This window comes from Mus caroli, unplaced genomic scaffold (genome assembly GCF_978045245.1).
Source record: "Mus caroli unplaced genomic scaffold, Mus_caroli_1 scaffold_11, whole genome shotgun sequence".
NCBI lineage: Eukaryota > Metazoa > Chordata > Mammalia > Rodentia > Muridae > Mus > Mus caroli.
Genome location: NW_028227266.1, coordinates 42,498,543 through 42,513,851, shown reverse-complemented (window position 1 = coordinate 42,513,851; position 15,309 = coordinate 42,498,543). Strand labels below are relative to the sequence as shown.

The following is a 15,309-nucleotide window of genomic DNA, read 5'->3' as shown; positions in this document are numbered from 1 at the left end:
GTCTATTATCTGGGTATTTGGAGAGTAGAGAGGCATTAGGATTTGAAGTTCGAGATCACCCTTAGCTATGCATTGAGCTGAAGACTAGCCTGGGAATCTATTAGACCCTGTCTCACCAAACAAAATATCAGAACTGTAACAAGTCTCATGGAAGGGGAGGGTAGCAATTTGTCCCTGTCGCTTCTCCTCAGGCCAGGCTCAAGCTGCTTTTGGTTGAGGCAGGGACCTCCTTTGACTAAGACACAGGGCTAATCTTTATTATAGCTTACCTGGTAGGAGAATGGGAGAAGACAAAAGGAGAATTAATAAACAATGAAGAAATGCTCAGAACAAGTCTTTTCTGCAACTAGTGGGTCGCCCATGCATGCTCAGTGCAATTTGCTTCCTGCCTATACTTGTCCTGAAGCTTTGTGGGCTGAAACAATCCACATTTTTTTTTTCAGACCTGGAGATCAAACCCAGGGTCTTAAGGATTGCCAGGCAAGCATCCTACCATTATGATACATCTCCAGTCCAAACTGTCCTTGAGGCATATGGGCTGTCAGCTGTGCAGCCTGCCCTGTGACACTATCCCTTTTATCATATTGGATGGGAGCCCTGGGGACCTACCTTGTCACAGACATGTTCTTCCTTTTTTTGTGTGTTTGTTTGTTTTTCAAGATAGGGTTTCTCTGTGCAGCCCTGGCTGTCCTGGAACTCACTTTGTAGACCAGGCTGGCCTCAAACTCAGAAATCTGCCTGCCTCTGCCTCCCAAGTGCTGGGATTAAAGGTGTGCGCCACCACACCCAGCTAGACATGTTCTTCCTTATCCTGACAGTAGTTACAACCCAGTTTCATTTTTCCAATCAAGACTGGCTACTGAATATAGTGTTAAAATGCCTGTGGGTCCCTTAGTCCCATGTGGGCAAGGGGCAACCTGCTTCTAGTTTTAAGGATCCATTTTGAGTTCCCTGGTGGAGGATTCTCCATTGAGAACCAAAACTTCGGGACCAACAAAGCTCAAAGCTGCCTTGTAGCTTGAACTAAGTAACACGTAATTTGTGGTAGGCAGTTCACAGCCCCTTGACTTGGTAACACATACTTAATGTGGTGGCTGAAGGCTCAAGTTGTGCTGTGTAGCCATGGCTGTCCAGAACTTGTTTTGTAGATCAGGCTGGCCTCAAACTTGGAGATCTGCCTGCCTCTGCCTCTGGAGCACTGGGCTTAAAAGGCGTTCGCCACCACCATAAAATCTAATTTTCAGTCTGTTTCCTGGGGCCACTAATAGCGTGTATCTATCAATCTAGAGACAAGAAACAGATAACCCACTCTGGACAAGTTAGCGTGAGGAGGGCTTATTAACAGGCAGAGGGGAATCTAACAAGGAGCTGACAGGAGGTGGGAAGCAGTGACAGACTTCAGTCTGAGATGAGTTGAAGCAGCTAGAGAGCCCACCATAAAGGAATGGAAGGAGCTAGAAGACTGTACTCTCCTCTTTTTCTCTGAATCTCTGAGGGGTGGTGAGAGGGTTGGATATCCCTGATAAGTAAGTCTAAAAGGAAGCTGGCAATCTGAAGCTAACTTAGTTCACACAGTCAATCTATGGAGAAAGAGAGGAAGCACCTGGAAGGTAGATGTTTGGTACCCTAGACTTAAGGGAGGATTAAAATGTGGCCATGGGAACCTTACTCCTCCAGCATGGAGCCCTATCCCTACAGCAATCTCAAGTGGTCCTTAGGTAGAGGATACTCCCGATGCCTTCATAATGACGATGTAGCCACAGAGCTGATTTTCAAGGCGGATATGTGAGGTGTGACTTTCACACATTAAAACTGTATCTGCTTTAAATCCTGAACTCCTGTTATCCTAAGACAGCACTTGTGTTATACTCCGCATCACCAAATCTAGCAAGATTAAGAGTTTTTGAGGGGAGGAAGGAGAGAGAGGGAGGGAGAGAAAGAGAGAGAGAGGGAGAGAGAGAGATGGAGAGAGACTGGAGTCTTTTTGTCACAACCTCCAAAGCATCTAAACCCTTAGGTCAGCATTCTGTCTCATACCCCTTTCCCACACAACTCTTTGCATTGGCAAACATGCCTGGAACCTACAAACTTTTGAAGCAGAGGCAGAGTAAGAGTCAAAAGGCCAGCATGGGCTGCATACAAAGCTTTCTCAAAATAAAGAAGCAAAGCCCAACTGTGCATCCTTTCGGGACTCATCTGTCCCCCAATTCTACAGTGCTCTGGACAATCATCTTTGAGCAGAGCCCTCCACATTTTCATTGCTGTAGCATGCCTTCCCATTCAGTTCACAACAGTGGGTTTCTACACGCCTGTGGCCGGTTGGGACCCCTTTGGGTTGGAATGACCCTTTCACAGGGATTGTCAGAGGCCATAGGAGAACACAGGAATTTACACTAGCAACATTTCAGTTAAGTGGCAACTAAAAAAATCTTATGGTTGGGGGGACCACCACATGAGGAGCTGTATCAAAGGGTCACAGCATTAGGAAGGTTGAGAACCACGGGTTTACAATCAGTTTATGGGTATTTATAGAAGTGTGCTAAGCAAAAAGCCAAAAAAATTTTAAAAGTTGCCTGGCAGTGGTGGAGCACACCTTTAATCCCAACACTTGGAAGGCAGAGGCTGGTGGATTTCTGAGTTCCAGAACAGCCTGGTTTACAGAGTGAGTTCCAGGACAGACAGGGCTACAGAGAAACCTTGTTTCAAAAAACATAAAAACAAAAAAAGTGTGCTAAGGTTAGAAATGCAGACTCTGAGCTTAAACTAAGGGCATCTTGCAGTTCCCTCCACCCTCTTTCCACTAGAGGCTGATCTTTGCCTAGCAGATTTTGTTTCATCTAAGTAGACTCCTGGGGCTGGGAAAGGACTGGCAGGATCCTTCCTGGGAGTGTCTACTGATTTTTTCTTGTTCTTTAAGATTTAGGAATATACACAGCTTTACACTTGACAATAACTCTGGGAGCTGATGATTTAGAATCGCAACCAATCTTGGTTCTTCACCTCTGCAATGGAAACTGTGTGTGCAGTGGGCAGCCTAGGGTGGAAGACTACTCAACTAGTTTACTCAACTAGGCTCACAAGAAAGTGGGCTGGCCGCACCACTTCAAGTACAATGGTAACATATTCTCCGATTCCTAAAGGCACAACTTGCTTCAAGAACATACATACAAGACACCTGAAGTTCCAGTGGGCTTTTATTGAGATAAATTAACAAAAAGAATCAAGATTTTACCAACCATCTTTTCTGAATGAACCATGTATATAACTCCTTAAAGACTCAGGTCCATAGACATGTACATACACTGTAACACATCCCAACAAAAACAGACCCTCCCCACTGGAACATTTGCCAATTAAACAGAAAGCCAATTTTCCCTTTCCCCAAATGTTTTCAAATTTTTAAGTTCCTACTGCTCAAGGTGGAACTGGTCCCTTGTGACTAGGGACATTAGAATTTTCTTATTTTTACTAAACAAAAAAAATGTTTTTTTTTTTTTTCTAATTTGTTTTGTTTCAAAAAAGGGAAGTGACTTTGTATTCTCCAGCATCCCTCCCCAAGAACCACTGGTTAAAATACCGCAGCCTGCAGCTCACTAACCCAGGCCCACCCCTCCCTTGCCCTGCCCAGCTCTGTCTACTGGAGATTTAAATACACTTCTGTTGGAGTCTGTCAGCTGTGGAGGGGCAGAGTCCAGGCCAGGCCAGCTCCCTCTGACCTCATATCTGTTACAACCCTTGGACACTTAACTCTTTATTCCAAAGATGAGTTTTTACATTAGAGAAGAAAATAGATTTGCTTTGGGAGTTTTAAAAAACTATCTTTATGAATATAAAGTAGAACTACAAACTCACCAAAGTCCACATAAATTCACCCAAAATCTGGCTTACTTCACCTCCCATGAGGCCAATAATTTTGCCTGACAAAGTTATTTGGCAAGAAAATCATTCCACAGTAACAATTTTAAAGATACACAGAGAGTTGAAAAAAAAAGTATCCAATTAAAATAACATGGCTTAATTCCCACAAACTTATTTCATCTTTTTGTTACTCATCTAAAGGTCAGGAGTGTGTGTGGCTAAAGGCAGTTTCCCATGAGGTTATGAGCTTCCAAAGTGTTTCTAAATCCTTAGTGCAGACACCCTCCCTTTTGGGACACAGTACCCTCCCCTCCCACCCCTATTAAAAAAAAAATAAACCAAATGATCAGAATGAGATGTTTTGTTTCCAACATGTCACTCCAAGCTCTGTGCTGTGCTCTGTTCTCACTGAGCATGATGGTGTCCAGCACAAAGCAGGTGGCCAAGGAAAGATGCCCTCATCTCATTCTGAAAAACGAGTATGACAACCACCCACCCCACCCCACCCCACCGGGTCAACCAATTGTTATGATGCTGGTGCCCATCTGGAAATAATTTAGAGCTACTTAGGTTTTCCTTTCCAGGAAAAACATTTTATGGTAAATGTATTCCATTCCTAAGAAAGTTTCTTTCATGTTCAGAATACTAAGGGAGAGAAAAAACAGGCCCTGAGCAGCAAGGTGTGTAACAGTCTGTAACTTATTACACAACTACATGACCAGAGGCTAAAAGCATTGAGATGGATATTAAAAATAGGACATAGTTTTTATCGAAATGAACTACTGGAGAAAACCAAAACATAACCATTACTTTAAAAATTACTGGAAAGAACCTGAAAGACAATTTCCAATAGTAGCAATATTCCTTATTAAGAGGGATTAAAAAGGATAAAAAAACAAAACAAAACAAAAACAACCAACCAGGCTTTGACCTGGTCAGTAGGGCATCTTCCCATTAACAACAGCTCAAGTGAGCTAAGCACCACCCCAGCACCGCCTCTCCAGGCAGCGATCTCCGGGGTGGGTGCCCAGCTGTCCAAGTGCCACCCTCAGCAGAGGCTGTACTTCAGAACACTCCCCATGGAGTCTGTGCTTTAAGAGGGACTCATAGGCATGCGGCACCTGGCAGAGCAGTCCAAGGTTGGCAAGAGACTGCACTTTGTTGATCACCCACTTGCCCTCTGGCGAGACAGCAGATTGCATTTGTACTCCTTTCCTGCTCACGTTGCCCTACGGGGCGATCCCTCATCTCGCCAAAGGCAGGAAGGAGGAGAGCTGCATCGGTACAAGGGCAAGATCTGTTGGTCAAAATAAAGAGTTTTTAAGACCCCACTCCCACCCTCCCTAAAAAAGTGACTTCCTTATTAATTTGGTTTGTTTTGTAGCCAACACTTGACTGGACTTGCCTTTGGGGGTTGTACCGTGCAGCTCCTGCTACAGTTGTTACAGAGTCAGGGTTATCTCGGATAAGGAGGCATCTGTAGGATTTTGATCCCCAAAGAATTTGGGATAAGTCACAAATAGTTTTGCTTTAGAACTAGGCAAAGTCAAAGCAACTTTGAATAACCGACTCCTCTCTTCAGGCGAGTTAAGCATGGAAGCAGACTCGACATACCTTGTCATTTAAGGTTTTCAAAGTGATGGAATATGAAAATCAATTTTTTTTAATTTTGTTTTTTGCTTTTTTTGTTCCCTAGATGCCTCCTGACCTAGTATACTGGGTTAAAAGGGAATTAAAAACATTTTTTAAAAAAAAGTTCACTGGTTGATTCACCTCCCTCCTTTTGCCTGGAGATCAGGCCAAACATCAAGCGTGTTGGGAGGGGCACAGTTTAAAGCAACACTGCCCAGCTAAAGCATCTGCCAGCGATTTACAATGCAAAACGACAGACAGCAACTCTTAGTGCGGCACAGAGAACGGGCAGCAAGCAGCTTTCTGCAGCATGGAAGTTAACAGCTCTAACGGGCTGCCCCTTCCTGCAAAAATGTATTTATCAAGGTAGGCAGAGGGCGCTGCTCACACACAACAGGAGGGGCCGCGGATAACTAGGCTCCACAATGGCCAAGCCCGCCGAGGCTGCACTGGCTGGTCCGGTGACATAAAAATCCACGCTCCACACACTCTCCTCTAAGACTGCACTCTGTACACTTCTCCCACTCCAAGGAAGAGTCATCTTTGTTCCCCTTTGCAGAACTTGGGAAGTTCCTCAAACGTTTAGGACAGGAGAGCCAAACCACAGAGCTTCTCAAAGCCCTCAGGGACCACAGCCTTGCAAAGCTCTCTTGCTGTCTGCTAAGATCGCTGCCTGTGCATTCATTACAAGAGCAGTGTGGCTGGGCTTCTGGGCCCCTTTCCAACACAGGGCCTGCAGAGGTCTGCTTCCTACAGTTAAGAGGCCAAAGCACTTTTTAGAATTTAGTGTTGCAGAAAACTGAGCCCCTCTCATCTTTAGCTGCTCCCATAATCACTCTAATCCCTTAATCCCAGCAACCTTCATCCAAAAAAAATAATATATATATGTATGTATATATATATATATTTATATATATATATATGAACCCAGAAAAAAAACTTATTTACAAAGTTTATACAAGTATACACATCCAATTTTCTACGGGTCACGCTTTGCCACAGAGGAAAGAGGATCAAGGCTCCCTCCGACAAGTCTTTACAGCGAGTGCCTTCCTGCTCATGGACGCGTGTGAGCCAGCGTAGTGTTCTGCTGTAGAGCACAGAGGCTTATCATCTGGCTCTTGCAGTGAGAGGCTGCTCTTTCCTTTGGGAGCGACGATGGTGCGTCTACTCAGCCCGGAAGAAAATTTTACTTGGTATTGTTTTTTTAAATACATGTATGTACAGTGTGGATGGACTGCAGTTGTGAATCAACTCCTCCATATAAAGAAAAGGAAAATGGCGCTACCATCACTAGTCCACCTTCCGGCCCTGGGCGTGAGTACTGGTAGAACAGGAAGTGAGACTTCAACTTGAAACCAAAATGAAGAGGCAAAGAAATAAAAAAGAAAATAGAACATGACTCTGTTGATTCCTTGGGCTGTGTGTAAAGATGATATTCTTAATGGTCTTGTAGCATAAGGCACTTCGCACAAATAAGTAATAAGCTCTTCAGGCTTAAAAACGGATGAATAATCAGGGAGAAGTTGAAATGCAGTAGAGTCAGCTAGTGGAGAACTTTAGACAGGTGCACGTGTTCACCCAAATTCTTCTCTTTTTTTTAGGGTTTCTCCCCTTCTTTTCTTTTCCTCCTTCCTTGTCCCCTTTCCCCAGAAAACATCTTTAAAAACCAGCAGTTAGTGCAACGAATGTTCAGTCAGCACACAGTGCAAACAAGTGGAACAAAAAAGGTCTATGTCTTCTTTTCAGTTTTTCTTCACCAGTTTAAAAAAAAGAAAAATGTCTGAGCTCTTATATAACTCTTCATAGTTCCAAAATAAAGATGAAAAAACCCACAAAGAGAAGAGCACCCCCCCAAAATGATGTGTCACAGATCCAAAGAGCCTTCTGTAGTTTGTCAAAGCCTATGGGAAAAGTTTAGAAATTTAAAATTAGTATCCATATATCCACTTTATATCCAATATAAAAAAATGAGACGTGTTTTCACAAACCTTACAGTAAGCTCTCTCTAGCACTTTCTCCTAAAGTGATCTACTAGTTACATGGAAGATTTCACTTGGCTGTGGCAGCTCGTGCAGGCAAGTCCAGTCTGTTTCAGTTGAGCTAGGGCTAAAGGCTGGCTGAGAAAAATCAACTAAACTACAAGTTTCCCACATACCCCAGGACAGAATGAGACGTTCCAAGTTCTGACTGCAGGCAGCCTTCATTCACAACTAAGAGGCCACGGGTGTGGCCGTCATCCCTAATGCCAGCACTGGGAAAGTGGAAGCATGAACATTGGGTTTTCAAGACTATCCTACAGTAGATGAAGAGTTTGAAGGCACCTCTGGCTGCCTGAGCCTCTCTCAAAAATAAATACATAAAAATTAAGTGAAAGAGAAGTATCACAGAGAAGCCTTTTGTGTTCTGAATAATAGGGCTATGCAGCCCTATTGACTTTAGTTCCCCAATTCAAGGTCTCCAGAGTGCAGCGACTGCAGGCGCTCGCTCGCTCGCTCGCTCGCTCGCTCACACTGGGCAGGGTTTGGAAATCCTTGAAGGTTCTAAGGTTCTGTCAGGGTACTAGGTACATACGCGCTTGTTATGGTTTCTCGTCTTCTGCAGGCTCACTGTGGTATTCTGCCACATACAGGCTCTTGTCAATGTTGCTTGGGATGGGTTTGATCTCTGTCCCCAGCTGCTCCTCAATACTCTTCAGGTTGAAGCGATCATCATATGTGATCAAGTTGATGGCTAAGCCAAGATGACCAAAGCGACCTAAAGAAAAATGTGCTTAATGAGTTTAAAATTGGCAAAAAGTTTAAGTGGTAAATAAAGTGATTCAAATATAAAAGTATCTATCTCACATGTTGTGAGAGCAACATGTATGTACAAGTCTGTAATATGCCAAAACACAGAGCAGCAATAGATTCATTTGGTGGCATTCTGAATGGCACAAACAAGACTGAACAAATCAGAAACAAAACAACTTAGGTCTTTCCCTTGGCACATCAACTGTACTGAACAGGCAGCAGACTTCCGGACAACTACTCCCTAACCATACAGTGTAACATATACACCGGTTATATGCTAATACCACAGGCTTTTAAGAACTACCCAGACTTTGATGTCCGCAAGGCTCCTGGAGCCCATTGCTCATGAACCCTGAGGACAGCTATACTTAAATTTTCTGGTTTTGAAATGACAAACTGGATACGACTGTCAAAATACACACACTGAACAATACACTTGTACACTACACCGTTCAATCAATCCAGTTTTCTTGTGTTTCACTTTAAGTATATAGTAATTACTTTAGCCCCTTTCTTTCCTTCTTTCTTCTTGTGAGATACTATGTGACTTAACTTTTTGTTATTAACAAGGTACAGTCACAAGTGCTTTTATGTCACCTGATGTGGGTGCTGGAAATCAAACAGAGAGCTTTACAGGCTCTGTGAGAGCAAACCCATTTCTCCCAACCCCCTACCAACTATAATCATGATCCTCCTGCCTCAATCTCTCAAGCACAAGGATTACAGGGTATGTGCCACCATTTCCAGCTTACTTTAACTCTCCCAACCCCCGAAATTGAGTCTCAATCATGTTTTTTGAGGCTGGCCTCAAAATCAGTTTGTAACCCCAGCTGGCCTCTTAACACACAAATGTTCAGATGTCACCTGCCTCCTCTTCCCAAGTGTACCTACCACATATAGTCAGCTTACCTTTAAAAAACATTCTTTAAAAAGTTTTATAATTTAGCCGGGCGATGGTGGCACATGCCTTTAATCCCAGCACTTGGGAGGCAGAGGCAGGTGGATTTATGAGTTTGAGGCCAGCCTGGTCTACAAAGTGAGTTCCAGGACAGCCAGAGCACAGAGAAACCCTGTCTCAAAAAAACAACAACAAAAAATACATTTTTTTATAGTGTGTGTGTGCTGACAGCTGTTTCTCTCTTGTTACATAAGTACCAGGATTGGATTCAGGTGCTCTATCAGGCTTAACTCTAATAAATGACACAAGGTCTTGGGAGACTGAGGCAGGTACATTTTAAATTCCAGTATAGCCTGGGCTTTCTATATATGTAGCCAGACCCTGTCTCCAAATATAAATGATTAATAAAAAAAATTACTTAGTTTTAAATATCAAACAAGTCAATTGCTGTGATTTCACTGCTCTCACAGCTATTATACTTTACTTCACAAAGGAAAAATGAAAGATTGTATTTCTCATCAAGCAATGTCTGCGAGGCTACCCCTATTCTTACTTACCTGATCTTCCAATACGATGAAGATAGGTCTCTGCCAGCTTTGGGAAGTCAAAGTTTATTACCACATTCACAGCTTGTATATCAATACCTCGGGTAAACAGATCTGAAAAAACAAACAAACAAGTAATGATTTTCATTATTGAAAGGTAATTCACTAATTATGCTTTTAGAAGTCCTCCATCCACTTATGGAAAACAATTTACAACTCATCTAAGTAAACTAATAGGCAAAGTCCCTCACACTCACAACAGGGTCATAATCAGAGTTCCTTCCTTTCTCACAACAACCTTCCAAAATCACTCATGACACTGAATTCTATTTGAGGTGGGGACTGCTGGTGGCCCAAGCTAGTCTTGAACTCATGTTCCTCTGTCAAACCCCCAAACATCAGGATTATGGGCACACACTGCCATTCTATGTAGACCTTTATGGACTATTCTTTTTTTTTTTATTACATCTTTTCCTCAATTACATTTCCAATGCTATCCCAAAAGTCCCCCATACCCTCCCCCCTACTTCCCTATCCACCCATTCCCATTTTTTTTGGCCCTGGCGTTCCCCTGTACTGGGGCATATAAAGTTTGCATGTCCAATGGGCCTCTCTTTCCAGTGATGGCCGACTAGACCATCTTTTGATACATATGCAGCTAGAGTCAAGAGCTCCGGGGTACGGGTTAGTTCATAATGTTGTTCCACCCATAGGGTTGGGGATCCCTTCAGCTCCTTCAGTACTTTCTCCAGCTCCTCCATTGGGGGCCCTGTGATCCATTCACTAGCTGACTGTGAGCATCCACTTCTGTGTTTGCCAGGCCCCGGCATAGTCCTTTATGGACTATTCTTTTTTTTTTTTTTTTAAAGATTTATTTATTTATTATATGTAAGTACACTGTAGCTGTCTTCAGACACTCCAGAAGAGGGCGCCAGATCTCATTGCGGATGGTTGTGAGCCACCATGTGGTTGCTGGGATTTGAACTCTGGACCTTCGGAAGAACAGTCGGGTGCTCTTAACCACTGAGCCATCTCACCAGCCTTTATGGACTATTCTTAACCTAAGTCTTCAAACTTGAAATCTTTTTTTTCTCCACATCTCAAATTTACCCAGTCCATAAAGCCAATTAATACCCCATCCCTTCTGAAACTACTTGACAGCTATTACTCGTGTATTCTAATAATCACTAGGATAATAATTACATTACTCCCTTGTCAACCAAGCTCAACCATCTTTACTACAGGTCACTGTAGTTCTAGCTGGCCTCTGGCTAGCAGAGAGCAGGAAGGTCTTGAACCTGAAGTGACCTTCTTGCCCCTACCCCAAGTGCTTGCTGATTGCACAACACCTGGCACCAACTAGTTTTGTTATTGTTTTTTTGGTTTTTTTTTTTGTTTTTTTTTTTTGTTTTTCGAGACAGGGTTTCTCTGTGTAGCCCTGGCTGTCCTGGAACTCACTCTGTAGACCAGGCTGGCCTCGAACTCAGAAATCCGCCTGCCTCTGCCTCCCGAGTGCTGGGATTAAAGGCGTGCGCCACCAACGCCCGGCTGTTTTTTGTTTTTTATAATTTTATTTTTAATGCTCATTCATTTGTACTCCATCTTAAAGCTGATTCTGAGATGGCAAAGTCAAGTACTTTTAATGAAGATGGTATGCAAGTTTTAATACTAACTTTCTAATTAATTTAACATTCCTTGAAGGAGAAGTGGCATTTTCTTATTACTCTGCTTTTTTGAGACAAGGACTCAATCTGTAGCACAGGCTAGCCTCAAACTGTGTCAGCCACCCTAACAGGTAGGATTTTATATACCAAAGCATTCCACATATACATTAAGAATCTTGAATGAGTGCAGTGCATAAAACCCTAACCCTAGGCAATCCTAGGATTCCAAGATCAAGTAAAACTTGGCAGATTGGTACCCACAATCCTCTGCCTCAGGAGAGGAAGCAGGCCATCCCGAGCTGAACTTTAGGATCTCCTGGCTTACATGAGACTCTGACTCAATAAACAAATAAACCAATTAACCGGTGTAGTAATACTATCAATGTCTGTCTTTTTCTTTTAATGTTGGGATTGAATTCACAGCTCTTAAGCCCCAACTTTTTTTTTTTTTTAAAGATTTATTTATTTATTATATGTAAGTACACTGTAGCTGTCTTCAGACACTCCAGAAGAGGGCGTCAGATCTCGTTATGGATGGTTGTGAGCCACCATGTGGTTGCTGGGACTTGAACTCTGGACCTTCGGAAGAGCAGTCGGGTGCTCTTACCCACTGAGCCATCTCACCAGCCCAAGCCCCAACTTTTTATTTAAAGTTGAAAAATGGAGTTGTGGACAGGTGCCTGATAGCAAGAGTCTCAATTTTCTTATGAATATTCAATTTGACCAGCAACTTTTACTTTCACTAGTAAGCTATTTTATAGGTTTCCCAAGTGTCCAAAAACAAAAAACCATCTATACACAGCTAAATATTTAAACAACTTTAAAAAGCTAACCACTCAATAACATGGCTGCCTCCATAAAGTTATTTTTTTTAAAAGATTTATTTATTTATTTATTATATGTAAGTACACTGTAGCTGTCTTCAGACACTCCAGAAGAGGGAGTCAGATCCCGTTACGGATGGTTGTGAGCCACCATGTGGTTGCTGGGATTTGAACTCCAGACCTTCGGAAGAGCAGTCGGATGCTCTTACCCACTGAGCCATCTCACCAGCCCCATAAAGTTATTTTTATAGTTACTTCCAATAATTTGGTTATTAGGAATAACCAAATTTAATATCTGGTAGCAGTAACAAGTATTTTGTTTATGTGCATTTTCACAAAAATTCTGACTCAAATATTTTAAAATAGGTGGCTAAAGAGATGGCTCCCTGGACAGGAGCACTTGCTGCACTTTAAAGAAGTGCTGCGTTCATCTCCAGCACCCATAGCAACAGGCTCACAACTGCCTGAGAACTCCAGTTCCAGGGGATACAATGCCCTCTTCTGGCCTCCGCAGGCACCTGTTGTGCAAGCGTGGTAGACACAGAATAGACACAGACACAAATTAAAATAAATCTTTAAAAATATATATGTATTATGTATATAATTGTGTCAGGTGTGGTGCTGCACACCTCTAATTTCAGCACTTAAGCGGCCAAGGTCAGCTAACAAAAGAAGTGAGTTTAAGACCAGTCTGGTCTACATATCCAATTTCCAGGCCAGTAAGAGCTATATAGTAGTATCCTGTCTCAAAAACAAAACAAAACCAACCAACCAAAACCTCTTAAATACAATTTTATCTTAATGTATAGGTACATGCATATGTGAAAATTCACATAATAAAGATGAGCAATTTACCAATATATACATTATAGTTCAAACTCCAAGTCCTTCTACTTCCTCAAATGATTCTTCCTCTCACACTAATAGTAAGATTAAATTCTAAGTACATGGGGGGAGGGCACCATTCTATTACTTTCTGAGCTAAATTTGTGTCTCCCCCTCCCTACCCAGGTTTATTTTTCTATAGTAATAGAACAACCAAAAATTAGAAAATCTTGGCTTAGGGTATAGAGTAATGTGATTTTGGGGAAAAAAAAAATCAAATAGACACAACAACTTCTACAATGTAATTTCAAGTAAAGTTTATTTTGTGTCTGCTCACCTTGTATGTGTTAGAACTGTTCAGAAAGCATATAAATTCAAAACCTACCTTAAAGCCACGTGTGCAGCATAAGCACTAGGAGGAACCCAAGGTCAGGCACTGAATAACACCTGCTCTCAACCTAGAACTAAACAGCAGGCATCCCTGTCTTGAGAAGCTGTCAAAGTGGCAGCAGGGTGTAAGGAGCTGTCACAGGTTTCACTATGTGACAGGAAAAAAAAAAAACAACCAGCCAATTAAGAAAACAGTGGGTCCAAGAAATACAAGAACTCTTACCAGTGCAAACAAGATTGCGGCATAAGCCATTTCGGAAATCATGAAAGACACGATTTCGATGTTCCTGGAGGGTAGAGGGATATATAAAAACTGAGTAAAATTTATAGACAACTCAAAATTTTCATCATGGTTTCTCTTACCCAATCAGTTCTTCAACCCCAAATTTGTCTATACAACTACCTATGCTTCTGTAGCAGTCTAGAGCTATATCATTCAATGTCTGTATGATACACTTCATTCCATCATACAAGCATTCTATCAAAAAGGACAGGCATAATAAGCCATGCTGAGATCAGAGTCATGTAACATTTATGACAAATATAGTGTCATATTTATTCTATTTTATTATCCTAGTGAATGTTTTACCATATCTAATGTATAAACTGCATCATAGCAAGCATGCACATACAATCTGGTACTGTCTATGATTTTAGGTATCCGATATGGGATCTCAGAACTCTCCTTTGTAAGGAGGAGTTACTGAGTATTAAAATCTAGAGCAGTGCATTCTGTTAAAAAAAAAAAAAATTGCACTGGTATTCTCCAATAATGTAGTCACCAGCCTCAGGGATTTGACTAAGTAACAAACCTTTCAATTGTATTTGCTTTTACCTAGTCTAATGGGTACGTGGAGCTATGTAATAAAGTTATTGCACTAAACACAACAAATCTAGAAATTCCCCTCAAAAAGAATGTCTCCTGTGCCCTTCCCTCCCCACAGGATTTCATGTCACCCAGGCGGATTTCAAACTTAGTACGGAACAGAGAGAATGACTCTGAGCTCTTCACTTACTTTAAATGCTAGGACTTCATGGACAATCTGACATTTCTTTTTTTAAAGATTTATTATTATTATTATTATTATTATTATTATTATTTCTAAGTACACTGTAGCTGTCTTCAGACACACCAGAAGAGGGCGTCAGATCTCATTACAGATGGTTGTGAGCCACCATGTGGTTGCTGGGACTTGAACTCAGGACCTTCGGAAGAGCAGTCAGTGCTCTTAACTACGAAGCCATCTCTCCAGCCCCAAGATCTGACATTTCTGGACTGCTGTTTAAACCTATTGGTTTAAGTGAAGGGTTCTTTGTCTACTAAATAGTCCGTTCATTTGTTCTTTTTCTGGAACACTGCTCTACCACTAATACAGCAGTACCTACCTTAAGACAACAGTTTACTCTCACACACAAGGCATTTATAAAACATTATAACAAAAGAAAATGTAAGAAATACTTAGGAAAATATTTCTTTATTAAATCTATGCAACTTCTCGAAATTATCCTTACCTGCCTCATTTTAGCATGGATATAAAAGCAAGAGTAGCCCAGCTGAGAAATCTTCTTGGCGAGTAGCTCGACTCTCTGGGAGGAGTTGCAGAAAATGATGGATTGGTTTATCTGAAGCTAAGCACAGAAGATGAGAAAGATGAGAAAGACAGAAGCATCTGTTTAGCCAATCATGAAAATATCTAGCCAAGCTTTCAGATGAAATTTGGTTGAACTACAGAAGAGTATCTCATAAGGGCCACCTAACTTGCAGAGACAACACAGTAATGTCCTACAATACCACTGCTAACACTGATTCAGCAAATAAGAAGCTCTGCTTTGAGGCTAGAGACGGCTCTGCAGTGAATAGCACACACACTGTTATTCAAG

General features: G+C 41.9%; 1 protein-coding gene across 5 annotated transcripts in view; it reads right to left on the bottom strand.

Annotated features, from left to right (window-relative positions):
- Window positions 1-3,176: 3,176 nt before the first annotated feature.
- Window positions 3,177-15,309, bottom strand: part of Ddx6 (DEAD-box helicase 6) — a 34,065-nt gene continuing 21,932 nt past the window's right edge. For all 5 annotated transcript variants that reach the window (XM_085844562.1, XM_085844561.1, XM_085844563.1 and 2 more), the window contains exons 10-14: window positions 14,941-15,057; window positions 13,652-13,715; window positions 9,738-9,839; window positions 8,065-8,247; window positions 3,177-7,394 (exon numbers count right to left, since the gene is read on the bottom strand). In XM_085844562.1, the coding sequence (XP_085700688.1) occupies window positions 8,072-8,247; window positions 9,738-9,839; window positions 13,652-13,715; window positions 14,941-15,057 (459 nt within the window). In that variant the 3' untranslated portion in view covers window positions 3,177-7,394; window positions 8,065-8,071. The remainder of the gene's footprint in view (window positions 7,395-8,064; window positions 8,248-9,737; window positions 9,840-13,651; window positions 13,716-14,940; window positions 15,058-15,309) is intronic.